Source organism: Balaenoptera physalus, assembly GCF_965194825.1.
Source record: "Balaenoptera physalus genome assembly, chromosome: 14".
In the NCBI taxonomy this organism is placed as follows: domain Eukaryota; kingdom Metazoa; phylum Chordata; class Mammalia; order Artiodactyla; family Balaenopteridae; genus Balaenoptera; species Balaenoptera physalus.
The window spans coordinates 38561014-38586915 of NC_138893.1; the positions used below are offsets into that span (position 1 = coordinate 38561014).

A 25902-nucleotide genomic window follows, 5' to 3' on the forward strand; every position below is an offset into this window, starting at 1 on the left:
GTGTCTTGGTGTCCTGTCGCCGTGTAGAATGTAGCCTTGTCACCTCTGTCTCGTCTCCATTTCTCATGCTCTTTTAATTGAGATGCTCACAGTCGACAAACCCTAAATTGCAGGATCTGACCTAGAGGGCCTTTCAAAAGCTTTGTATGTGAGATGCCAGGATTGTATTGAAGGTTTACGTTTTCTCTAAAATTTTTGAAGGGGGATGGGAGGCAGAGGGTGGAAGAATAAGGGTTGAGTTGCTTTGTTTTGACAAAAATTTTAATTTTACCCTTATATTAGTACCTTCTAAGATACCACTCTGTGGTTTAGTGTCATTGTCTAAGACAATGGCAATCTAGTTATCTTCTCATCCTAAAGACTGAACCTCAGCGTTCTTGAGAGTACTTTTATTTTATCTGTTTGTCTCCAGTGTGGAGATTCTTTCTGTGGACTTTTCAGAGAGCTGAAAAATTGGGTCATTTGGAGGGTCTTTCTGCAGTGTGTAATTAACTAACCACCTCCATAGCCCACAAAGACATCTTGCAATTTAGGCTTGGTGCTATAAGCTTTGCTGTCATGGTACAAATAGTAATTTGCCATCAGGAACTGGAAAAATCAGAACCCATCAGTATCTTAATATTTAGGGTCAGCTCACAATCTTTGTGAAGGCAAGATTGGCCATCAGAAGTCATGATATTATTTTTCCATCAGAAGTACATTGTTTTGCTTCTTTTAGCTACTGAAAGTGGTTTAATAAATTACCCGTTATGTTAATGTTGGCATACATATTTGGAATCTGTAGTAGTTTTTCTCTTTTGCATTCCAAACTTACCTAGAAGTTTGAACAGAGGAAAGTTCAATGGGGTTCATACCACTGAGATAGGACTGCCTTTAAAAATATATATATAAATGAAGTTTCATCGAACCTTGAAAATCAGTGTTGTACGTTTGCAACTTTTTTCATGAAGAATGCCCAACCAGGATCCAGTGCCCAAGATTCTGGGGAAACCTTTTGAAACCTCCTGAGTATTTGCAGTCAAAGTTTAATGGTTGCATAATCAAATGGGGTTCTATATAAATATATGAATAATATTTGGCATCTCTTTACTTTTCCTTTCTTTTGTAAAATTTGGCCTATACACACTAGGATTTTGTCAAACATCCTGTCCATACATCAGACTAGCCTCGCACCTAAAAATTGTTTCTATGTTTTACAAAAATATACTCTTAATTTCACTACATCGCTTTCCACTGTTCCACTCATTAGTTGAAAAGTAAATTGAGCCACTGGTCTCTACTGGGAGCTCAATTTCGAGACACTAGCAATTTGGGGATCTTCCCCAAACTGGTTATGTCTTCCTCACCATCACAGTATCTGCACTGCTTGCGTTTCTTCCTGTTTTAACCCCACTTTTAGTGAAGTGTATATTTGAAATAAATGGCTCATGAGTGAATGACATGTCTCTATATCCTAAGATGTATTACAAAGGATTCCATGTCACATGTCTGTAGTAATTCACTCATTCCTGTAATTTCTTCTTCCAGTAACCTCAATCTTTGTAATACAAAAGTTAACCTTCTGGGTTATTTTTGTTGGAGAATCTTCAGTTTGGTTTGCCTCTTGGTTGATCTGTTTTTCCCATCGGTGGATGGCTCCCCATAATCACACACCTTTTGCTTTTCATTTCCACAGATCAAGGGATCAACATTTACCGAAAACCACCCATCTACAAACAGCATGGTAAAACCCGCTTTCCTCCGCGTAGCTTTTAAGTAGCAACGTCAGCTGAACTCTTCGCTGTCCTCTGAAAGGCTTACCTGCTGCTGCTTTTGAGAATCAAACTGGGGCGTCCAGTGTATTATACCTTTATGGTCTCCTATGATGCAAATATTGTGAAGTCGGTTTTCCTAGATAGAGAACACTTAGCTTGATTAGGAAACTCCTAGCTTATTTCTGAGCCCATCAAACCATGTATCATTTCACTCATAGAGAAGGAAAGGTACGGTCACACAGTAATTCACAAACTCCCTAACAAGACTTTTTTGGGGGGCCATCAAATAATTTAACCAACCTCTCTGATAATTTTGATGAGCTTGCAATTAGTTTAACTAATTAAAACTAGTGAAGGCTGGCTACCTAAAAATTAATTTGACCAAGGGAATTCCCTGGCGTTCCAGTGGTTAGGACTCTGTGCTTCCATTGCAGGGGCACAGGTTCGATCTCTGGTCAGGGAACTAAGATACCACAAGCCACGTGACTAAAAAAAAATTAATTTGACCAAGCCTCCATCAGCCTGACTGTCCAGTTCCCCAGTTTCTGATGGGGCATGCAGATGTCTGCACCCTGTGGTAGAGGGGATGGGACTCACGCTGAGACAGAGGCCCTAGCCTTGATCCCAGCTCTTCACCTAAATGGTTCTGTGATATCAGAGACATAACCTCTGTCCCTCAGTTTCTCGTCTGCAAAAACCAGTACATTAGGCCAGCTTGTCTCTGAAATTCCTGCAAACTAAGAACCACTGATGTGGATTTATAATTGTGTTTTCCTTTTCTGGGAATATAGAATTTTTAAACCCAGGAAATCATATTACTCTTTGTAAATCACATTTCCCTCCAACATTATTAGGTCTCTATAGATTCAGCTGCTATAAATCTTTGTGAATGGATAGAAAGCCAAGACTGTTCTCCAGGTGATTTCAGAAAATTATACACAAATTGTGCCTGGAAATTTGAAGGCTGCCTTTAGAATCCAGTTGACATTAATGAGTCCTAAAGGCTTAGGATGACATGAAAAGCAAATAAAGTTGAAAATGCAAAAAGGAAAAAAATTTCAGGCCAACATTCTAGGGGAGAAAGAATGTATGTATGGTAATGGTTCTAGAACTATGATTTTTTTTCTTCATCTGTGTTTTTTTTTTTTTTTTGAGTTTACACCATGTGCTTGCTTTTTTAAGTTTCTTAACCTTGTTTTTGTTTGCTTTTTTTATGGTTTAATGTCTTCTCACCCACTCATTAACATGTGAATGTTTACTGACTTCACCAATTCTAATGCGTAAGTACTGTTTGAAGTCTGGCTTTAAAAAAAATTTTTTTTTTAATTTAAGAATAAGATTCCCAGTTTGATTTATCAGTTTAGAGACTTTTTTTTAAAATACTGAAATCTCTAAGATCCTGCCTCTCCAAATAAAAATAATAAAATAATTAAGATTTAAAAAGCTAGGATAATGTTAGGTTATTTATTTGGAAGAGATTAGTTTGCTTCTTTTTGTGAAATTGACTTTGACTTTACTCTTTACTTTCTTTCAGTCTCTTGTAATTAAGAGTAGCACAACCAGAGCGGTACATCCCAAAGGACATTCTGCAAAAGAGCAGTTCTCTGTGATAGAAATAGATGTCACACCAAAAACTGGTGTCTATGCCCTGTGCATTTGGAAAATGCTAGACTTAAATAAAGTCACACTTCTTAGTCTTTAATATGCTAACACGTATTGTCCTTCTTTAAGAAGAGGATATAGTGTGTAGTGTTTTCCAAGCTGATTTTATCTTTTATTCTCATGAGGTTAGAAATTCAGAAAAACACTGTTCCATGCCTGGCTGAGAATTTACCCCTTATTATTATGTAGGGCGACCTCAGTCAAGTTACTGAAGCAAATTGAGACCCAGAAAGTTACTTTAAAAATGTGGAATTGGAGATGAAAATTCAAAAAGTTACTTCCAGATTTAAAAATCTATGAGCCCAGGGATGGGGGCAAATTTTATCTATAGCATTATAAGTATGTTGTGAAATGTTTAGTAACATCCCAGGTCAGCTTGCAAAATTAGCCAGAATCCGGGACTGACCATTTAACCTGGTTTGTTTTGCTCCATTTCTGTGATTCCATCTGGGGCTCTAAGCCAATGACTCCACCATAAGCATAGCCATTAAGAACTCTGGGAACTAATGCTGCTCCTAGTCTGGCTTTTGTGGTTTTAAAGCTGGATGAGTCATTTGTATATGCAGCCCCTTGAACAAAACAACGAGTGGGTATGGCAAACCCAAGTCTCAAGGCTAAATTCCTGCAAGCTGACTGGAGTTTCCTGCTGCCATTTCACCTAGGAATCAAGGACACATATACAATATGCAAGGATTGAAATGAACCGGACCAATATTTTTGTGGCTAAGAAGCCACAAAAATTCAAAGCCAACCAGCTCTCTTATGATTAACACCTACAGTCAAATGACAATGTCATGCTTTTCACTTACCTCTTTAATTTCAAATTAACTAGATTAAAATTTTCTAATTGCTCTAGAATTGTCCAGTGGAACTTTCCGTGATGATGGAAATGTTCTATAATTATGCTGTCCAATACAGTAGCCGCTAACCACGTGTAGGTATGGATCACATAAAATGTGGCTAGTGCCACTGAGGAACTGAATTTTAATTTTATTAATCATTTGTTTTATTTAATTGTATTAATTTAAATGTAAATAGCCACATGTAGCTCGAGCTAGTATTGGACAGCGCAGCTCTGGAACAAGATTTTTCAGATGTAGAACAGATGTAGAATGAAGCTTTGCTTCTGGCAGAACGTAAGGAAGATGAGTCGAGTTGTCACTAAGATCTGTTAGTGACTGGGTGATTGATAGTGGTGATAAACAGCTCTCTGGAGTTCACACTTTTTGCCAGAGCACGAGAAAACTATGTAAGAGGATTGATTGTACTACCATGGCCTTACAGACCGATAGCTAAGCTGCCCCTGATTCCCATCCAGATGCAGCTGCCTTGGCAGCCCAGAGCAAGTCTTCAGAAGACATCATCAAGTTTTCCAAGTTCCCAGCAGCCCAGGCTCCAGACCCCAGCGAGATACCAAAGATTGAGACGGACCACTGGCCTGGTCCCCCCTCACTTGCCGCCATAGGTATGCAACTGTAGCAGCTAAACCAAATGGACAAATTGCTAGGAGATCTCAAAATGCAGTGCTTAAAAATATGCAAGGAAATGTGTCCTAGTGTAAAGATTTTTTAAGAAAAGTATGACCGAGAGTTAGAACAGTGAAAAGAACTAAGATAGTATTAACGTGTGTGCAAAATGCTTCAAAAACCCAACCACCGGAGCCTTGTGCTAACCAAACCCAGTGAGGTGCAGAACTGGTCTAAAACAGGTGTTTTGTGTGGACTCTCAGTTATTACTGTAAAGTCAGTAACTCTTTTGAACATAGTTGAATCAAAGCCTCCTGCCAAGAACTTCGTTCTATATAGTTAGAGCATAGTGGGTGGATTTACTGAGTGTCCACAGAAATGTGACTTCTTTGAATTAAGTTTGTTTTAGACGATTTCTGGGTTGTAATTACAATTCTCTTAACAACCAATCTTAACACTGAAGCTCTTTCATTTTTCTCACCTGATCATGTTCTCCATTACTAAGAAGGGCTGTTACAGAGTAGCAAGTGTTCTGGAATATTACTCATGTAAAGTTACATGATTTCACATCTGTCATTTCCATGACTTCTGTGCTAAAATGTCACATTTGAGCTGTTTCATTCTTTGCTTTGAACCACACATTTATGCTTTAGAACTGTGTCTGTGTCTTTACTGTTTCGTCATTAGTGAAATCACTTGGCCCTAAAAAATGGTATTAGCAAACTCAGAAGCTAGTACTGAAAATTTAGTGAGTCAGCTTTCCAAAGATACGACTATCTTATCACATTTCTGTTGACAACCTAAAAGGCCTTCAATTTTCCAAAATTCCCAAATTTTCTTCATCCTGCTGTTCTTCGCCAAGTTATTTTTGGAATAACTTTTACAAGCAATAGAAGTGGATTTTAAAGCAATTGATATCTATAGAAATAGTTGAAGGAAAAATCTATTATACCTCCTGGGTTCCTTATTCACAAGTATTCTATACGTTATGTTGACTTAAGATGTATCTAGTTCTTGAAAACTTATGTCTATTCATTTTTGTTAGTGTAGATTAAAGAGAGAAAATTCACGTTGATATTCATGATTTTAGAAACTAAGACTCAATCGTCAGCTTTTTTTTTCTGCTGGTCCACGTCCTTCAGGCTGTTCTTGGGGCCGCTGAGGTTCCTAGTTCAGTCGTGTTGCATAGCAGGGACATTAAACAGCTAAACTTTGGGGGAGAATTAATATTTTGTTGTTACCAACTGTCATCACTAAATGGTTTGAGGTTCCAAAATGAAGAAAGCTTCTGGTCCATTAATCCAACTGATCAAACCCTGAAGGTATTAGTTAGAGTTTATTTTGATTAGATTAACAGGCTTTCCTATCTCCTCCCACAGCTAAATTAGTCCAAGCCACTTAGGAAAAGCGTTAATTATCTTAATTTTCTAGCCATTCAGACAGATTCCTCCTTTGCCCTCCATCTCCCCTTTTCCAGGAAGCTTAAAAATTGTAGGTGATCTGCTCTATTATACTGAAATAAGTAACTTTTTAGCTGCATTAACCCTTTTTATTGGCCCATTAGTATAAAACTCTTTTGTGACTATTTTCCGAAAGATTGAGAGCAAGGAAACATTAGAGACCCATCCCTTCAAAGAAAAATAAAGCATGCTTCTTTTTTCTTTTTTTTTTTTAATATTTATTTATTTATTTATTTGGTTGCACTGGGTCTTAGTTGCAGCAGGTGGGCTCCTTAGTTGTGGCTTGAGAGCTTCTTAGTTGTGGCTTGCTGCCTCCTTAGTTGCGACACATGGGCTCCTTAGTTGTGGCATGCAAACTCTTAGTTGTGGCATGCATGTGGGATCTAGTTCCCTGACCAGGGATCGAACCTGGGCCCCCTGCATTGGGAGCGTGGAGTCTTAACCACTGAAGCATGCTTCTTAATGAATTTATTGGAGGTAGAAGACAGGGTGATGGTATGGTGCCAAACCTAAATATTCAGAAAAAGAAAACAAGATTTTTAAATTCGTCACAAGAGAGTGTCTTACCTATTTGATGGTATCTAGATGAATTTGGCTTCCTCTCTATTTGAACAATGACCTCAGGGACATCAAAATAATAACCGCAGATGCCCCTCCCACCTACTATGGAAGCTCTGACCAGTGGCCAGTGGGATGACTTAGACCCAATCATAATGGCAAACCGAGTTCTAATTGAGCAGATCAGATTGTTGGGAGGCATGCCTTACTGAATCACATTTTGGACTGGCTTGTCGAACGGGGCCCGTTGTCTCAAGAAACCAGCTGAATTGGTGGCAGGCTCTTTTCTCCCATGTGTTGTTCACAAATGTTGAAGACCACTGCTGACTTTGCCCACCTGACGCGTTGAGCACAGGTGGACCAGTCCCTTGAGATCCCCTTGCTGTGGGGCTAATGTGAGAGGTTGTCTTTGCTGTGGACTTAGGAGGTGACATGAGACGCAGATCTAGCGGCAGAGAGGAAGACGACGAGGAGCTTCTGAGACGCCGGCAGCTGCAAGAGGAACAATTAATGAAGGTTTGTCCTGAAACGACTTTGCTGCAGTCTTCACTTCAGTTCTGTTGATCCATGTTATTGAACGATTACTGTGGGCGAGCCACCAAGATGAGCAGGAGGTAGTCCCAGCCCTCAGGGGCTTACTGTCCAGTAGGAGAGACAAGATGGGCATCTGGTGACTGTAATAAGGCAGAATACTTAGCGGGTTCTGGAAGAGGTGACCTGGAGGTCAGAGAGACACGGAATGTTTGGGCCTTTTCGAGGAGAGCAAGACTCTGTGTGGGGTGTGTGGGTGTGGTGCATGTGTTGAAAGGATGCTGAAAGGCCAGGTAAAGCCAAAGTGCACTCCGAGGTGGTACAACACCTTCCTTCCCTCACGCAGGCTCTGCTGAAGGAATTCCCTTGGGACAGAGCCTTTCTCTAAGTCTTTCCTCAGGACTCATAGGACCTTGTGTGTATATCTGGGCCAAGAGAGAGGGGATAAAATGGACTGTCACTAAGACATGCTCATTATACCCTCTGTCTCTATCTTAGGCCCACAGCATCCCAGAAGGCCTGGGGTTGAGGGAGCCGAGAAATGATAAACTCCTACCAATAAGGGTCATTTTCCAACGATACTTAATCATATGGGGAATGCACATGGTACTAGTTATATAAGGATACAAAGTTACATTTATTATGTGTTCCCAGTTTTGTATATTGTGTGCATAGAAAAATACTGGATAGATATAGATCAGAATGTAAATGGTGGTTATCTCTGAGTGGTGGATTATGGGCTATTCTTTCCTTCTGGATTTTCTAAAATCTGTACAATGAGCATGCATTATTTTTTTCCCTGCTTTTAAACAGATCAGTGTAATTTATCTTTAAAGGCTATTATCCCCAGTCTTCCCTTCCTACATCAAAAATCTGTACATACTCACACATTGCCCTCCTGAGTCTACCTGCTGGTGCTTTGCGGGGAGGGCAAAGGAGGGAGAACATTCTTCTGATGTGGAGCCTGGTTTAGGGCAACAGAGCCTTGACATTGAAGGGACTATGGTGGTTCAAGGTCCAAAACCTGGCTGACCTTTTGGGGAGCCACCAGGCTCTGGGACAATATGCCTCAGCCCTCTCCAGAGTCAGGAACTTCTTGCAGGATCTCCTAAAAAGAAACTGCTGTTCCCTAAAAGTAATTGCGGGCTTCGCTTTCATTTTTCTTTTCTCTGTGAATAGCTCAACTCGGGCCTGGGCCAGCTGATACTGAAAGAAGAGATGGAGAAGGAGAGGGAGAGCCGGGAGAGGTCCTCCCTGGCCGCCGGGCGCTATGATTCTTCCATCAACTCAGGTGAGCAGCAGACCCACTGCCTTCCCTGAGCCAGGAGCTGGCCACCTGCCTGCAAGGAGCCTATTTTGACGGTTCCAGGAGAGGCAGGGTGGTTTCTGGTGGAATCTGCAGAGTGTTCCATAGGAAAGGAAGTGTAGGAATCCTATGTCATGTCAACTTAGCTTAAGAGCCTGCCACAGCTCTTCCTTAAATGTGTGTTTCCTTCCTGTTGGAAATAGGGGGAGCCCTTGGAGGGTCTCAAGAACCAAGAGGGGTCAGTTCCCTTGTGCTGGGTCTACCTTCTAGAACGTACATCTCAGAGGGAAGCGGCAAAAAGAAAATCCTCATAGAGAACAGAATGCTTTTTATAATTTTTTTTTTTTTGATGTGGTTGCGCTGTGGGACATTAGTTCCCCAACCAGGGACTGAACGCGTGCCCCCTGCAGTGGAAGCACAGAGTCTTAACCACTGGACCGCCAGGGAAGTCCAAGAACAGAATGCTTTTTAACTGTAGAGAGCATGAACAATTTTTTCAAAGTATTATGACTTTAGTATATTCAGTATAAGAGCTGAGGGCTAACAGTGTTGTTGTTGATACTTTTGAAAGAGATTACTTATATACTGGGCTGAAATAGTCTTTCGGTATATTTTCCCCTGCTTATACTTGTCATAAGCCTGTTCTCTTTTAACCCACAAGATATCTCCTCACATGTTGTGAACTAGTGCATAATTTTCTCTCCTGAGGATTCCTTTAAACATGTGTTTAGTGTTTCCTATGCAAACACTTGTGCTAAACATTATTTCATTTAATCTTCACAACATACCAATGAAGTAGATGATATTATGATTATTATCATCTTCCCCATTTTGTAGATCAGGAGACAAGTAAAGGGAAGTTTAAGTAACTTACCCAATGTCACATTGCTGATAACTACCAAAACTAAGGTTTAGGAGTCCAAGTTATTATAACCCCAGAGCCCACACCCTTAACCGGAATGCCCTGCTCCTTCTCATAGATGTGTCATTGGCATTGATCTTGGATTAGGTAGTTTAGTAATCTTTAGAGTTCCTTCCAATTCTGCAATTCTGTTGTATAAGAATAAATAGCACTGTGTCTACATGGGTCAAGAAATGAAGACTTAACAAGATGGAATACCATGCCCGAAGATGCAGAGGTGTTAAGTTGCAGAGCCAAAATTCAAGCCCAGGTCTACTCCCTCCAAAGCCCAGCAGTTTATGAGGTGTCCACGCTGTTGATCAATGGGATACCCTATCCCAAGCCTCCCAGGAGTCCAACTGTGCTTGGCCAGTAGATCCTGGTAACTTAAGTGTAGGCCTCCAGATCAGTTATCGCTGCCATACCAACTGGTGCTTGGGCCTGTGTATCCCAGTAGCCCTGGGTTTAGATCATTGCTTGGATCTTTACAAGCTGAGCAACCGTGGGCAAGATACTTAACTTTCTATTAGCCCCTATTTCTTCTCCTGTAAAATGGAAATACTACCATCATTATTAGGATTGTGTTGAGGATTCAGAGATGCCAAGCACTTCTTCCTTCCCCACCCCTCCTCGAAAATTTCACTGCCCACCCATTCCCTGCATCACCCAAATATGGTGGCATTTTGTGAACATTTGAGCCCAATATTGGGATTTTTTTTTTCCTGAATCTTCTGTAGGGTAGAAGATACACTGCCAACTTCATGAAAGAATTGGACTTCTGGTTCCTAACAGTTACTTGTTTATCTTTCTCTTATTCAGCTTCACATGCTCTATCATCGAAAACCTCATCTCTCCCAGGCTATGGGAAAAACGGACTTCACCGGGTGAGATTTCTCAATTACTCGTTTCTGAGTCTCTTCCCTCTTGGGTCCTGGTTGAAGTGCTGATGTATTGTCTGAATACACCTGACAATATGATCTCAGTGTTGGATATAATGAAAATTGTAATCACCCTGCTCTCCTGGTAAATCACTTTGAGTTACAGGCAAAATAAGATATTTCTATTGAGAGAAAGAGAAATTGACTTTAGATAAAAGAATAGCCTGTATAAGCTTACGGGAAGACTAGATTAATTGTGTGGCAAATATTTCTACAATCAAGCAAAAAGTAATTACTGGAGCCATTATCTCTGCTGTAAAAAGATACAGAAAAGTTTATTACAACCTCCCTCCCCACAAAGCATAGAACAAGTGTAACTGTGTAGCTGTGGTGTGGAAAAATGCGTTTTTATTTATCAGCAAGGGATACTTGCTTGCCAAGGACCTGCTGAGCAGTAGCATAGGATATACCACAAAACACAGGTATTTCATAGAAGAAGAACTACGTAGGAAAAATAATAGGGGTCCAGGAATTCAGCTTGGGAGGAATTCTTAGGATTTTGTAAATCCTATCTTCCTTTTCACCTGACTCCAAAACGAGTACTGTGGAGCAGATTTTCTAATGGTGTGTTTTTCTTCATTTCAGCCTGTTTCTACAGACTTTGCTCAGTACAACAGCTATGGGGATGTCAGCGGGGGAGTGCGAGGTGAGGCCCCTGTGGCCGGGTGTTGGCTGACCAAGGGGGAGAAGGGGCTGTGCTGTCACAGGCATGTTGGCTGGGCTCAGGCTGTGTCACATCCTACGGTCAGATCACATCTGTCCTCTGAGCCATCAGGGCATTTATTAAAATCCCAGAGGATCTCTCCTGATGTGAGACCACAAGAAGCGAGTTTGTAGGAGGGAATTCATTGCTCCTACTATGTGCTGAGCACTAATTAGATCCCTGGAAGTACCATGATAAGCAAGACATGGGCCTACCTTCAAAATGCATGTGGCTACAGATGTACTGGTGTGCAAGGCAGAAATAGAGACACAGATGCAGAGAACAAATGTATGGACACCAAGGGGGGAAAGCAGGGGGCGGAGGGGGGGCGGGCAGGGCTGGGATGAACTGGGAGACTGGGATTGACATATATACACTAATATGTATAAAATAGATAACTAATAAAAAATGCATGTGACAGAGACAGAAAGAGAGAGAGAAACTCTGTGAGATAAATGCTATGGTCGGAGATGCAGAGAGAAGGGAGAAACACCTTCAGGGTGTCAGCTTCCCCAGGGAAGGGTGTTTAAACTGATAACTAAAACCAGAGAGGCGTCTCCCAGCTTCCGGGAGCAGCGAGGCCGCGTGCGCAGAGACCCGGAGCGGGGGGAGCGTGGCTTGTTGGGGAATGTTTGGAGAATTGCAGTAGGATATACTCTCTGTTGATGTTTCCATATTTTTCTATGGTCTTGCCCTTCTGAGATTTTCTTTTTCTTTCCTTTCCAGACTACCAGGTACGGAACACTGTCTTTCTCAAGTTGGCCACCCCAGCAAAACAGCCTTTTTTCACAATCCAGACACGTTCTTCTGCGGCTCCAGGGAAGGGTTTCTGTTGAGAAGACCCTGATTTTGGTTGATCCATCTAATCGTTAGTCCACAGATGTGAGGAGCCGTGAGCGGCAGGCATGCCTGCGCCCAGGTCAAGCTGGTCCTGCAGGCCTGCGCGAACCGGACCAGGCGTCAGAGGACCGTCTTGCTCTGCCTTTGGAGAGTCCTCTCTGGGGTGGAAGTGGACCAGCATCAAGGGTCCACGCACATGCAGTTGCTTTTTCTTTTAGTTATAACCACTCACTCCTTGAGGCCCTCCCCTCCTCTGTGTGGTCACAGATGAAAAGAAACCCCTGTCTTGGCCAATAGGAAGGAGCTGCTGTGGTACCATTCCTTTTTTCCTAGAACCTAAACCTTGTAAAATGATAACGGAGAATGAGAAAAGGGGAAAAATGCAAAGAAAGCTAAGATTAGAATAAAAAAAAAAACCAACCGAAAAAACAAGCATAGACCTGGCAATTCTTTGACGTACCATATACTTTAACACGTGCAGCCTACATTCAGGGATCAGTCAGTAGTTATTAAGCCAAAACCTTTCATCAACTGGAGTATAAAAGAGCAGCATTCCCACTATCCCTGCTTTTATGTAACAAGGAGCTCATTTTGAAAAATCCATGGTAATTAAGATGACACATCTCTAAAATGGCAGTGAAGATTTGAGACCCAAACAGGGAGGTCTAGGAGCCCACAGAGCTCTCCCTCAGCTCCCCATGCTGCCATGGGCTGCTCCTGAAACCTGCATTTCTGTTGCAGACCCTCCCAGATGGCCACATGCCTGGAATGAGGATGGACCGGGGCGTCTCCATGCCTAACATGTTGGAACCAAAGGCAAGTGTGGCTCTTTTTCTCTTTCCTCTCACATGGGATGAAACTGGGACATAACCCTGAAAAGATTTGATTTTCTATCTCTTTCACCATTTTCAGGGTTGAGACCCACTTGGCTCCAGGCCAGTGCATTAGGCAAGCCGTGTCATAAAGCATCTTTCCACTCTGTGGGTTTTGTCACACCGAGTCAGCAGGTTTAAGCCCTCACTGGGTATGGTGCTGTGTGTTCCCAGTGAAGTACCGGCACTTCTCGCCTATGACCTCGGTATCTACTTGGCCCCTGCCATGAGCATGGCAAAGCCTGCTCCATGTAGGACAGCTGCAGCCCCCTCCAGATAGGGTGACCAACACACCCTAGCTTGCCCAAGACTTTCCTGGTTGTAGCACCGAAAGTCTTGCATCCTGGCATCCTCCTCAGTCCCAAGCAAACTGGGATGATTGGTTGCCCCAGCTCCAGAACATCCTGTGACTCCAAAGGTATCCAAGGGCTGTGCTCCTTGGTGACTATAACTGGGGCTTTTTTCAATATGTCATCTACCAAAACACTGCTTCTGGGGATGCATGGTTCCCTGGATTCATGAGCTGGTCATGGAACGAGATTGTCTAACCCTGCAAATGTGTACTGCCTTGTAAAACATATACCTATAATTTCAATTCTCTTCTAATTTTTACCTTCATCCCCAGTACATAGTAAGCTGTATTCTTTTACTCAGCAATGCCCTCCAGAGGCACAGTGCCGCATGAGACACTTGTGGGTATTGGGAATGTATAGGAACCTGCCCTGTCTGCTGGAGACTTGAGTGAGGAACACGCATCACTCTAATACTCTAATCATAGTGTCTTAGAAGCTCTATCTTGGGAGTCTTAGATTTTAGGTAGCTTCTGCTTGTTAATAAAATGGACAGCGGTGGGAATTTTTCCCTGGCGGTCCAGTGGTTAGGGCTCCGTACTTCCACTGCAGGGGGCACGGGTTCGATCCCTAGTTGACCTAAGATCCCACATGCCACATGGCCGAAAAAAAAAAAAAAAAAATGGACAGCAGTATTCTAGAAGAGGTGTTTTTCTTTGCTTCTCAGATATTTCCATATGAAATGCTGATGGTGACCAACAGAGGGCGCAGCAAAATCCTAAGAGACGTGGACAGAACCAGGCTAGAGGTAAAAAAAAACAACAAACAAACACACAAAACAACTTATCCCAACTGCATATTCCTGTGCATTTTCCGCAATCTTCCCCTAAGAAATGTTCCAGTTAAGGCAAAAAATAAAAAGGATCAACCTAGGTTAAACTAAGCTAACTTGGAGGAAAACCCAAATTTGTATTTAGGAGATGAGCATAAAAATGTATGGTAAAATTCAGAAGAACAACCCAGGAGATGCAGTATGATTTTAGTCATTTTCTTTGGAAATTTGATGTTGCCCTAATTTATGGCTGGTGATGTAGAATGGAGTCTCCCGTCACTCTTCAGATACCCTCAAATCCTTATCTTTCTCTGAGCCTGGGTTGAGTTTGTTGAGTTTGGGGAGGGAGCGTTCAATAAAGAGGTGTGTACTAGGCAAGTTCCTCTCTTGGCTGTTTCCACATTCCTTGTCGAAGGGTTAGCTGGGTACACATATCCAAGACCTCCTTAGATGTGGAAGACTGATCTTCGTGCTTTTCCATCTGAATGGTTTTAATTAAGAAAAACTCTGGCTGCTAATCTCATAAAGAATCATTAATTTTCTCTGACAAAAAGTAGTACATCTGTATGTGAGGTCAGGCTGGCACAGAGAATAAAGGCTCCACTATCCTAAGAGAACTTTACTAGGCGGACAAGAGATTGAAGTTCTTGGTCTCCTCAGTAGACCAAGCATACACCTGAACTCCCACTGCTGAGCCAGGAAAAAGCCCCAGGGCTGCCAAAGGACCACTCTGGAAGTCTCTTTCTGGCTTTCTTATTGCTCTGGTCCATTTTCCCTGCATCTCCTCAGCGTCCCAAGGACCTGAAGTGGAGTCACCTCCAGCATAATGAATCACCTTACCGTGCCCCATCACCATTCAGTGTTATTACAATCATCATTAATACTCCACCAGCTCTTTTCTTTGGTAGGAAGGGTGCCTCACCTGGCCTGGCCAGGTAAGGAACCACTGGGTCCAGTGCCTGCTAAGAAGCCTCAGAGATAAACTCCTCTTCCATCATTCTGCCTTGCTCTTCAAAACAATTACTTATAAACTGGAGAGCAACTCTCAAGGTCATCCATGTGGCCGTCAGGACTGACCACTGTTCTCTTCTCCCATCACAGCGCCACTTAGCCCCAGAAGTGTTTCGGGAAATCTTTGGAATGTCCATCCAGGAGTTTGACAAGTTACCTCTTTGGAGACGCAACGACATGAAGAAAAAAGCAAAACTCTTCTGAGTACCACACATAGACAGCAATTAGAAAAAGGACTGACCATGGCGGTGACACATAGGATGTTGTATTAAGGCCCAAACTTGATTGGAGAATTTGCAAACTACTGTCCCTCAGCAACAACCAAAAGGGAAAATCTGATTAAAACACCCATGAGCCAAATGTTGGGCCAGCCCATGGCAACATTCGCCCAGAAGCAGTGGGGTAGAAATGTCTGTGTTCCCACCCTCGACAGTAGTGTTCACGTGTGACCTTTTTCCATCACCTTATGTGTACAGCAGGAGCTACTTCTTTTGTTTTCTTTCAACTGTTATTCAATAATAGTGTGACTGTATGGGTAAGAGCCAGCAAGTGCCCTTAGGATGCCGCATGGACAAAAGCAGTTGTAATAATTCCAAAGTACGAGTATATTTATTATGTAGCGCCGCGGCTGAGAAGGAAGAGCCCGAGGGATAGATCCACGTGGCAGCAGCCTTTGCCCCACCTTTCCTCACTGGCCTCCTGCAGCCCTGCCTGGGCTTCAGCAGGAGGGAAAGCAGAGTCGGGGCCCCCGGCAGCTCTGTTTCAATAGCCACCAAAGTCATTTTTAACATGCTCCTTGTTCCCTACTGTTTGCTAGGACCTGATTGGCAAATTACTTAGCCTATTATTAAAAAGAAAAAAGAATTAAGAGAAAGAGAGGAAAAAGGAGTGAATGAAAATTCTCCTTAAACCCTTTTCTACGTCAGAAAGTGTGTTCCTCCCCACCAAGGACAGGAGATGTCTCAGCCCCGCAGCCCTCCACTCTTACAAAGAAAGGAAAGGGGGATTGTCTCCAGATTGGCCCAGTTGTATGCTGTTAGGTGAGTTTTGTCCAAAGGCCATAGCAGTCTTGACCAAAAACAAAAGTTCTGTCTCCTCTCAATGCAAGTTCTCCCACCCAGCAAACTCTGCTCTCTATCCGGCATCCTCTAAATCACATCAAGCCCTCGCTGATTTTGTTTTTTTTAAAGGTCTTTTCAGTAGTAGGCTAAGGAAAGGCATGTTTTTCTCTTTGAAATCTCTGCAACTCCAAGGTAGATTGCCTCAAACTGATTTAATTTGGTCTTTTGAGCTTTCTTTCTTGCCTAGCTCTGTTGACTTCCTGGTTTGCACGTGTGTGTTTATGTGTTTTCACTCACCCAGGGCAGTTTGGTGAGTCTGCATGTGCTTTTAAATTTCATTCCTGCTCGAATGTTTGTCCCACTGTGCTGCAGCTCCTCAGGGACATTTGCACAGGTGCACATGACTCAGAGGTCAAGAGTGAGGCTAACTGCATCCCTGCCGCCAGGTCCCCCGTGGAAGGGTGTTGGTTAGAAGCCAGCATATACCATGACAGATGTAGCTCAAGTCAGCATCAGACCGAAGACCGCAGACCTAGGGTCAGACTATGTGTAGACAGCCGGACATCTCACCAGAGTCCTCAAGCTCAGTAACACAAGAGTCACATTGGAGCCGAAGATTACCCCAAAACTTGCATTTAAGACCCCACCATGGTTCCTGAAAGCCTCTGGCTGAGACTCAGACAGGACGTGAGTCGCATGTAGGAGGTTGTCACATTTATTCTCATGCTTTGGGGCTCTGTTTAAGAATTTAAACTCTGTTTTGAAGCCAAAAAAGAAAACATCTGAATTCACCTGCGTATGCTACTAATAATAAAAGCTCAGAAATTCTTCCTGCTGGCACCAAGTATTAGAATGAGTTAGTAGCTGACGCCAGTGGTAAAAAGCAAGTAGAATATTCTTTCTGACCTTGTACTGCAGACCTAGCTTGTGACACACTCTAGCAACCGGGTGCTGTAGTGAATACTGCAATTGCTTTATAGTATTCTGTGCGCTTCCCGAGGGAATCTAAACCTGCCTGACCTTTGCTAGACGCTGAATGTTTGAGGACTGTTCTCACAAATACGTGTGTGTGTGTGTGTGTGTGTGTGTGTTGGACCTACTAACGTGTTTAGCAAATGGCTCTGATGAGGTGGATGTGAGGAGACCAGCTCCTTGGACTGAAGGCAGACTGCAGCCCACAGTTTCGCCCCTTCATCTGTCCGTTGCCTCTTGCTTCATTCAGTACATCCGCCGTCCCATCTTCTGTGACCTCTCCTGCATGGGCAGCCTGGGCACAACGCCTGTGTGTCCTAATCCTTGCTTCGCTCTGGCAAAGTGTGAGGGGTGAGGACCATGGTGTAGTCTCAGTGTTCCCCTGCCACGACCAATAACAAGGATGGCCAAACGTATCCGAGGGTTCGGCTGGAGGAGAGGTTTTTTTTTCATTGGCTAATGAGTTATCATCGACGTACTTGCAGATTAAATGTCAGTGTAAGAAAAATGGCGATGATAGTTAAAGAACTGAGCCCTAAATTTGCCGCCACTAATGAAACTCTACTTTTCTTGTAACTTTTGAATTCAGTTTTGCATCCATCTTGGGGTGGGGGGAAATAGCTTGTTTCCATATCAAGTGTATGAGCTAATTTAAACTACACCGTGCAAAAATGCCTTGCCAGAAAATGCGAGTAGCTTCCTGGCTGCAAGCAGAGCAGTGCTGTGCTCTAGGGAAGGGGGCACTGGGAATGCAGAGTGGGCTTCCCAACCCCACTCCCCAGGAGAAGGTTCCAGCCACGGGCATGGGTCACAGGGCAACCTGATTCTTCCAACCGCCAAATTGAATCAGTGGGCTACAACGCCCTATGTGCTTTGTTGAACTGGGCTCAGCGTGCTTGTCCCGAAAATGTCCGGGTCACTACACAGGAAATCAGTGTTCTCTGCTTGAACCCTGCCCCGCATAAAAAAATTCCAGTTGTTAACACAGTCAAATTAATGAGGATTGTTTACTCTAGGAAAGGAAGTATACACATGGCAAGCTTCCCTAGTGCATACATAAAGGGCTACATTTTTGAGCATTGGGCTTACTAGTGATTCTTGAAGCATAGACTGATTGCATGAAGAGGCCTCTATGATGACCTGAAAGTCAGTGCTTCCTTTAAAGTTTCTTCAAAAAAGCCAGGATACCATTTAGTCTTCTGGTGTGATTTATGTTGAGATATAAAGAGCATTTGGAAACTTGTCCAGCCCGCTAGGTATCTACATTTTGGTTTGGGTTCATTATGAAATGTTCTTAATGTGACTCCTTCAATAACAAAAGATAAACTGCCTGTTCCCTGAAACCTTGAACAGAAAAGCTAGAGACAATGGGTAATAAGGTGCAAAGAAAAAAAAAAAAAAGTAGTTTCTATCTGTCATGTCCTCTAGTCTCCCCAGTTCTCCCCAACTCCCCATTCTGTTGTTTCCAAGCTGAGTTTCCTCTTCCGAGGTGAGGCTGGAACAATGCTCTTTTCAACTCTTATCCCCTCCATCTGGTCATGTCAATCAACTCCACTTGGAAAAGTCTTGCTAGAAATGTTTCTAAAACTTTCATCTAATTTCTTTACACTTTAAAGCAAACACCTTTTTCTAAAGAATTGCTTCTTAGATGATTATACAATATATATATCTATGCTTTTGCAAGTTTAAAAATTCAAATGAACCACTCTTGACTAGGTAGGTCTTTCTGAAAAACTCTTTAAATCAAACTTGATGTTAGCGTTCTCTTGCATGTTGAAGGGGCAGGGGACCCTCCAGGCTGTGGGCTCCCAGAGCCCTCTTTCTGACTGTCAGGAAAGATGGTGGAAGGAAGATGAACTCTGTGCCATCAGCCCTTCTGCATCCTCTGCAGCAAGCTCAGTTTTTACAAATCAGCTCATCTGTATTTCCGGTCACTGTTTAATCTACTTCCTAGGCCAGCCTTGATTTTATCTGACTTGTAAAACCATTTTCCTTTGATAAACCAAGTGTTGTCAGGATGCCCTAAAACTCACTCATTAGTACTCCCTTTTGAAGAACGTTATATTCAGAAAAAGAGATCATTTCAGGCTTGAGGTTCGTAATGACACCTTATAGTGGTGATGTGCGTTAAGGGAACTACCCAATTATGTTGTAATGAAAGAAGGAGAAACTTTGACTTTGGCATTTTAAAAAATCACTGTCTTTCTATTTGCTGCCCAGGGAGTAGTGGGGAGATGGTGACTGACACGCTTTGCATATGGATCTTTGTGTTTTTCATTTGGGGCAAGTTTCCTTTATGGCAAACTCAAAAGGAAAGGGGGAGGTGGTCAGTTTAAGCTGAAAAACTTTCTAAACAATATATGTGTACACAGCAAAATTAAACCCAATCTTTTCTGATGCTTCGTGTAATTGAGTGGCGATTGTTATCATTAAATAAAATTCTTCCCAAAGGAGTCTCTCCCGAGAGTGACGATGCCATGAGTCGCTTTCTGAGCCCGTTTGCCAAAGGTAGAGGAAAAGACTGCATCCACTAACATTCAGAGAGGCAATGAGCCACTTAGTGATTGTATATGTGTATGTTTCTTTACCCTACGGAAGAGAAGACGAATGTCCGCAGGGTTGGTGTTCTTTTGGGGTGTTATGTACAGACCTGTTCAGTAATAAACATGTGTGGTTTCTGTGAGTTGCTGACAGTCCTGCATCGAAGCTTTTGCAGTTCTTTCCTTTTTAAGTTGGGTTTAATGGAATTTTTTTTCAAGTGTTGGAAGGCATACTGTTCTTCCTGCCTCCCCTCCCCTTCCAGAAACAAAAAAGCAAATATTTGGAAGAACTGCTGTTTAAAAGATGTATCATGTCCCCCATGAAAGTGAGTGGATATCGGTCGGCATCCTGAATGCCACGTGCCAGTGTGCAGAGGTGGGATGGCCCTGGGCCTGCGTTACTGTGCTTAGGACACCCGACGCGCTCCACACTCTTGTTGAAATCAGCACCTGCCGCCCCTCTGCCGCTGTCCTGCGTCACTGTTGTGCTCACAACTCAGTGAATAAAGTGTGTGCTTTATGCGTAACTGCCTCCACACCGTGTTTCCTTTCTGGTTCCCCTGCTCCCTTTAAAGGTCTGTCCCATTTGAAAAAGTGCCAGCCCAACGTCTAAAGACAAAAACAAAATCAAAATCAAAGTCCTGGGAACGCACTTTTATCACGTAGGAAGGCAGGTTAGAGGGGGAAATGCATCAGATACCAGTGGTATATTCCAGAATTGTTTGCCCAATAACCCAGACCATATTGACCAAGTCAACTAAAGAAAAAAAAATTTAATAGAGCTGTTGCACTGTGCTGGCCTAGCTGGTATTCAGTTTTGTGTGTGACACAGAGCAGCAATGGTCTGATCACTTAGGCAAGGCTGGGGACTTGAGGTTTGAGGACAGGAGCTTCTGAACCGCCGCCGTGAGTTGGGCCATTTTACTAAGAAACTAGAATGCAGCGGGAGGAAAACATCTTTGACCTCCACTGCATTATCAAACTTTAAGCAAAGAAAATCTTAAGGATTTCAATTTACTTGTTATCCTCACCGCCAAGATTTGAGGCTTGCCAGAAAACACAAGGATGTATTTATACTCACAGTGGTCTCTCCGACCGTAGCCATCCTACTATGTGTCTACCAAGCCTGTTGCCTTAGTCCACATGGGCTGCTATAACAGACCCCCAGAGACCGGGGGCCTTGAACGGCAAACAGTTATTTCTCACAGTTCTGGAAGCTGGAAGTCCACGATCAAGGTGCTGGCAGATCCAACGTCTGGCGAGAACCCTCTTGGCTTTGTAGACAGCCGTCTTCTCGTTGAGTCCTCACATGGTGAGAGAAGAGAGGAAGTAATCTCTCTGCCATCTCTTCTTATAAGGGAACGAATTCCATCATGAGGACTCCACCTTCATGATCGAATTACCTCCCAAAAGCCCTGCCTCCTAATACCATCCCCTTGGGTGTTAGGATTTCAATCTAAGAATTTGCGGAGGGCACAGACATGCAGTCCGTCATACCTGCCCAGGGGCCCGTCGCCCTGGCATTCATGGGGACCGTCTCCTGGAAGCCAGAAACAGGTTATTCTCAAGGCAGCTGGCAGGTTAGTTGGCTACTGTGGAAAACGGGTCCGGAGGCCCCGGCCGGAGGTCTGTGCTCTGCTCACTGCTGGCCGCCGCCCACACCGACGTCACCACTCAGGTCGTGGTTCCCGTGGGCAGTGCCGATCTTCAGTCGAGGTTATCTTGAGCGCCCTGTGGCATTTGTCTTGAGGGCCCTGTGGCATTTGCCGCCATTGATCACCATTTCATGGGAAGTCGACTCGCTGTGCCGTCAGGTGGTCCCCCCTGCCCGCCCACAGCAGAGCTCACGGACTGCGCTGGGAATCCGAGGCCCTGCCTGCCTGGCCCTGGCTCGCCCACTGCTCGGCCCCCCTCCCACCACGCCCACCCTCGAATCTCGCCCTCCAGCTCTTCCAAAGCACCGCGAGTTCCCTGAACACACCATGCCCTCCCCCGCCTCTACAGCTTTGCCAACGTCGTGTCTTCTGTACCACGTCCAGCTCTTCTAGGAGGTGGAGAGACGAGAGGACCCGGCCCCGAGGAAAGGAGGTGATGGCGGTGTTGACCATCTGAAATTAGTTGCCCACAGCTCTTTGAAGTTACCGTGTGAGTTTCCCATGGGCTCCATCTGCCCTAAATCAAAGACACAGCCCAGTTCACACCCTCTCTAGGAGCCTGCCTTGGTGGGCCCAGCCCAACCTGCCCCAGTAAATTCTTTGCATGCCTATGGGTGAACATCACGTTTCACGCTTTTCAAGTTTTGCCTAATACTGCTAGCTTTGCCTGTGTTTCTGCTTCTCAGCTGAATGGTATAGTGAGAGCTTCTGTATATCGAGCGCTTTGTGTTGGCTTTACATTAACTGGGTCCCCCAGGACAGCCCTACAAGCAGATAATTATAGCTCCACTTATACATGTGAGGAAACTAAAGCTCAGAGGCTAATTAAACGTGCCTGACTGTTCAGGGAGCAGCAAAGCTGGTATTACCCAGGTCTGTCCCGCTGCAAATCCCATGCTGTTTTCCAATGTCCCACTGGCTGTGACTTTCTTTTTTTTTTTTAATTAATTATTTATTTATTTATTTGGCTGAACCCCATCTTAGTTGCGGGATCTTCTTTGCCGCACACAGGATCTTTTAGTTGCTGCACGGGGCATCTAGTTCCCTGATCGAACCCCGGCCCCCTGCATTGGGAGCTCGGAGTCTTAGCCACTGGACCACCAGGGAGGTCCCTGCCTGTGACTTCCTGAAAGCAAGGAATGCGTCCCCCATGTTCTAAATCTCTGGGGGCACACTGCACAGAGGAGGCTGTCAGTGTGAGACTGGCCAGTTCCCCTCAGTCGGCCACAAGCCACAGCACTACCACCAAGGCACGGTTATAAATAGCGGTTGGGGGATACTCACTAGCTGTGTGTCTCAGGGCCAGTTATTTAACATCTTTAGGCCTCAGTTTGCTCATCTGTAAAATAGACAAAATAATAAGACCCATCAGAAGATTGTTGCTAAATCATAACACCTGTTGAGCACAGCGCAGGACCTAGCATGTAGTCATTGGTCAGGAAACTTGAGTGATCTTTATTAAGGGTAATTAGCCAATTAGACTTGAAGAATCCCAAATGCTCCCTGAACCTCGTAAATTAGGAATGAATACCTGCTCTGGCTGTCTTATGGGGTTGTGAGGCCAAATGAAGTAGAGTAGAACTGCTCAGACACAGGAAAGCACTATGTTTACAGATGATATTGGGTAAAAAGGGTTTCTGGTACTTGGACAAGGTCTACTACTATTTTATTTTATTATTTAAAAAAAATTTTTTTTAAAGTATAGTTGATTTACAGTGTTGTGTTAGTTTCAGGTATATAGCAACATGATTCAGTTATACATACATATATATATCTATTTTTTTCAGATTCCTTTCTCTTATAGGTTATTACAAAATATTGAGTATAGTTCCCTGTGCTGTACAGTGGGTCCTTGTTGGTTATCTATTTTATATATAGTAGTGTGTATATGTTAATCTCCAACTCCTAATTTAGCTCTCCACCCCCCTTTCCCCTTTGGTAACCATAAGTTTGTTTTCTATGTCTGTGGGTCTGTTTCTATTTTGTATATAAGTTCATTTGTATCTTTTTTTTTTTTTTAGACTCCACATATAAGCGATATCATATGATATTTGTCTCTGTCTGGCTTACTTCACTTAGTATGATAATCTCTAGGTCCATCCATGTTGCTGCAAATGGCATTATTTCATTCCTTTTTATGGCTGAGTAATAACCATTGTATAAATATACCACATCTTCTTTATCCATTCATCTGTCGATGGACACTTAGGTTGCTTCCATGTCTTGGCTGTTGTGAATAGTGCTGCAATGAACATTGGGGTGCATGTATCTTTTTGAATGGCAGTTTTATCTGGATATATGCCCAGTAGTGGTATTGCAGGATCATATGGTAGTCCTATTTTTAGTCTCTCAAGGAACTTCCATACTGTTCTCCATAGTGGCCGCACCAATTTAAATTCCCACCAACGGTCTAGTACTATTTTAGATAGTTTAATCATTCAAGAATTTTAGCTTTTGTTCTGGGCTTTTTCCCCCTCTAGTCTTTATATGAATTCTCCAGCATTAAAACAAGCCCACAGCTTTTATATGCTTCAGTAACAACACTGTCTTGTCCAATAATCATCTATGATTGAGATCCCTTGAAGATGTGATTTTTTTTTTTTTTTTTTTGGCCACACCACGTGGCTTATGGAATCTTAGTTCCCTGACGAGGGATCGAACCCAGGCCCCCTGCAGTGGAAGCTTGGAGTCCTAACCACTGTACCACCACAGAATTCCCAAGATGTGCTAATTAATAGTAATAATAACAGTGTTACATAGCAGTTGAGTGTGGGCTATAGCATCAAACTCCCTGGGATTTTTTTGTTTTGTTTTGTTTTTATAAATTTATTTATTTATTTTTGGCTGTGTTGGGTCTTCGTTGCTGTGCACAGGCTTTCTCTAGTTGTGGCGAGCAGGGGCTACTCTTCGTTGCAGTGCGTGAGCTTGTCATTGTCGTGGCTTCTCTTGTTGCAGAGCACGGGCTCTAGGCGCACAGGCTTCAGTAGTTGTGGCACGTGGGCTCAGTAGTTGTGGCTCGCAGGCTCTAGAGCTCAGGCTCAGTAGTTGTGGCGCACGGGCTTAGTTGCTCCGCGGCATGTGAGATCTTCCCGGGCCAGGGCTCGAACCCGTGTCCCCTGCATTGGCAGGCGGATTCTTAACCACTGTGCCACCAGGGAAGCCCAAACTCCCTGGGTTTGAGTTCGAGCTCCACCAGTAATTAGCTGTGTGACTGGTGACAGTTTGCCTAACTTCTCTAAGCCTCAATTTCCATTTCTATAAAATAGGAATAATAATAAAAATACCTACCTTAAAGAGTTATTGTGAGAATCAGGGAGAATAGGACCCGGCATGACACAAAATGGGCACTCAAACATTAGCTTTTATTAATAAAGCAGCTGCCATGTAGTGAGGACTTACTATTTGCCCAGTTCTGAGCTAAGCATATTACATGCTCTATTTCATGGAGTTCCTTACATCACTTCTACTTTAGAACTGAGGAAACAGTCCCAGAGAAACCAAGTGCCTTATACAAGATCTGCCTCTTGAGTGGTGGCCCTGGGATTCAGACGCCATCTCCCCAGTTCCAAGCTCAAAATGTAAGCAAGTGTCATGCAGAGAAGAGCTCAGGTGTCCCCACGGGTACTGCAGGAGCCAGGGTGCCAGGCCGCCCACAATGGAAGCATCCAAATGTGCCAGCTTGGGGGCTCAGCTTTTCCCAAGGAGTTTTAGAGCCTTTGGGACCTCGGTGTTTTCTGGGTGGGGAGGATTTCCCCAGCCTGCTCGAGGGATGTTTAGAAACACCAGCTGCAGAAGAGTTGAGACTCATTCCCATGAAAGATGGCTTTGGTTTCAGAAAGATCTTTCCAATGTATGACTCACTTCAAAGCAGCCAAAGGCAGCAGAGGCTGAACTGCCGGTCCTTACAGTATTGGGGGACATTTCCTAGGCTCAAGAAAGCTACCAGTCCTACTTAGCTCCCCCTGCCCGTTTCTGGAAGGGGGCTCCCTCCTCCTCCCTGCAGAGTCAAGCAGCCTTGCCTGGGTGTGTCACCAGCCCCACCCTGCTGGACATGGCCCATTGTTGGCCGGAAAGTCCTGGGAAGGGTGGGGACTTGGTGTTAGCAGCTTTTGAGAAAGTTCAGGGTGGTCAGAGGACTAGTGCCCAAAGCTTTGGGGAGCTCAGCCCCAATTTTGAGGACCTGCCTTCACACCCTAAATTCCCTTCTCCCCCCACACCAGCCAGAACTCTGACAAAGAAATGCCCCTTCCATCCTACGGCACTCGGGGAAGTGCTGTGGTAAGTCAGGGCTCTGGAGGAGGGTGTAATATGACCACATTTATTTTAGTTTCCAGTCTCAACTGGATAAAAATGCTCTCCAGGGCCTGTCATTGTGCTAAGCACAATAGCAGGCCCTGGAGAGGTTTCTCTGTATTTATTTGTGCTGTCCCCCTGCTGCTGCCTCTTAACTCGGCCCTTCCCATCAGATAAAAAGAAAAATTGGCTTAGGAAAACCTCCCTCCAAAGCAGAGGCTGTTTCTGCTTTGTCCTGAGCATGTTTTACTTGCGGG

At 43.8% G+C, this 25902-nt stretch overlaps 1 protein-coding gene across 16 annotated transcripts in view; it reads left to right on the forward strand.

Moving 5' to 3' along the window:
• The window catches only part of ABLIM1 (actin binding LIM protein 1), a 329116-nt gene extending 308892 nt beyond the window's left edge, over window positions 1–20224 (forward strand). For 3 of the 16 annotated variants that reach the window (XM_082423404.1, XM_082423392.1, XM_082423394.1), the window contains 9 exons: window positions 1676–1723; window positions 4741–4881; window positions 7325–7416; window positions 8611–8722; window positions 10458–10522; window positions 11162–11233; window positions 12861–12935; window positions 14009–14089; window positions 15215–20224. In XM_082423404.1, the coding sequence (XP_082279530.1) occupies window positions 1676–1723; window positions 4741–4881; window positions 7325–7416; window positions 8611–8722; window positions 10458–10522; window positions 11162–11233; window positions 12861–12935; window positions 14009–14089; window positions 15215–15328 (800 nt within the window). In that variant the 3' untranslated portion in view covers window positions 15329–20224. Of the gene's footprint in view, window positions 1–1675; window positions 1724–4734; window positions 4882–7324; window positions 7417–8610; window positions 8723–10457; window positions 10523–11161; window positions 11536–12860; window positions 12936–14008; window positions 14090–15214 lie in introns of those variants that run through there. The other 13 variants (XM_082423390.1, XM_082423391.1, XM_082423393.1 and 10 more) reach the window with 8 other exon arrangements.
• Window positions 20225–25902: the final 5678 nt, after the last annotated feature.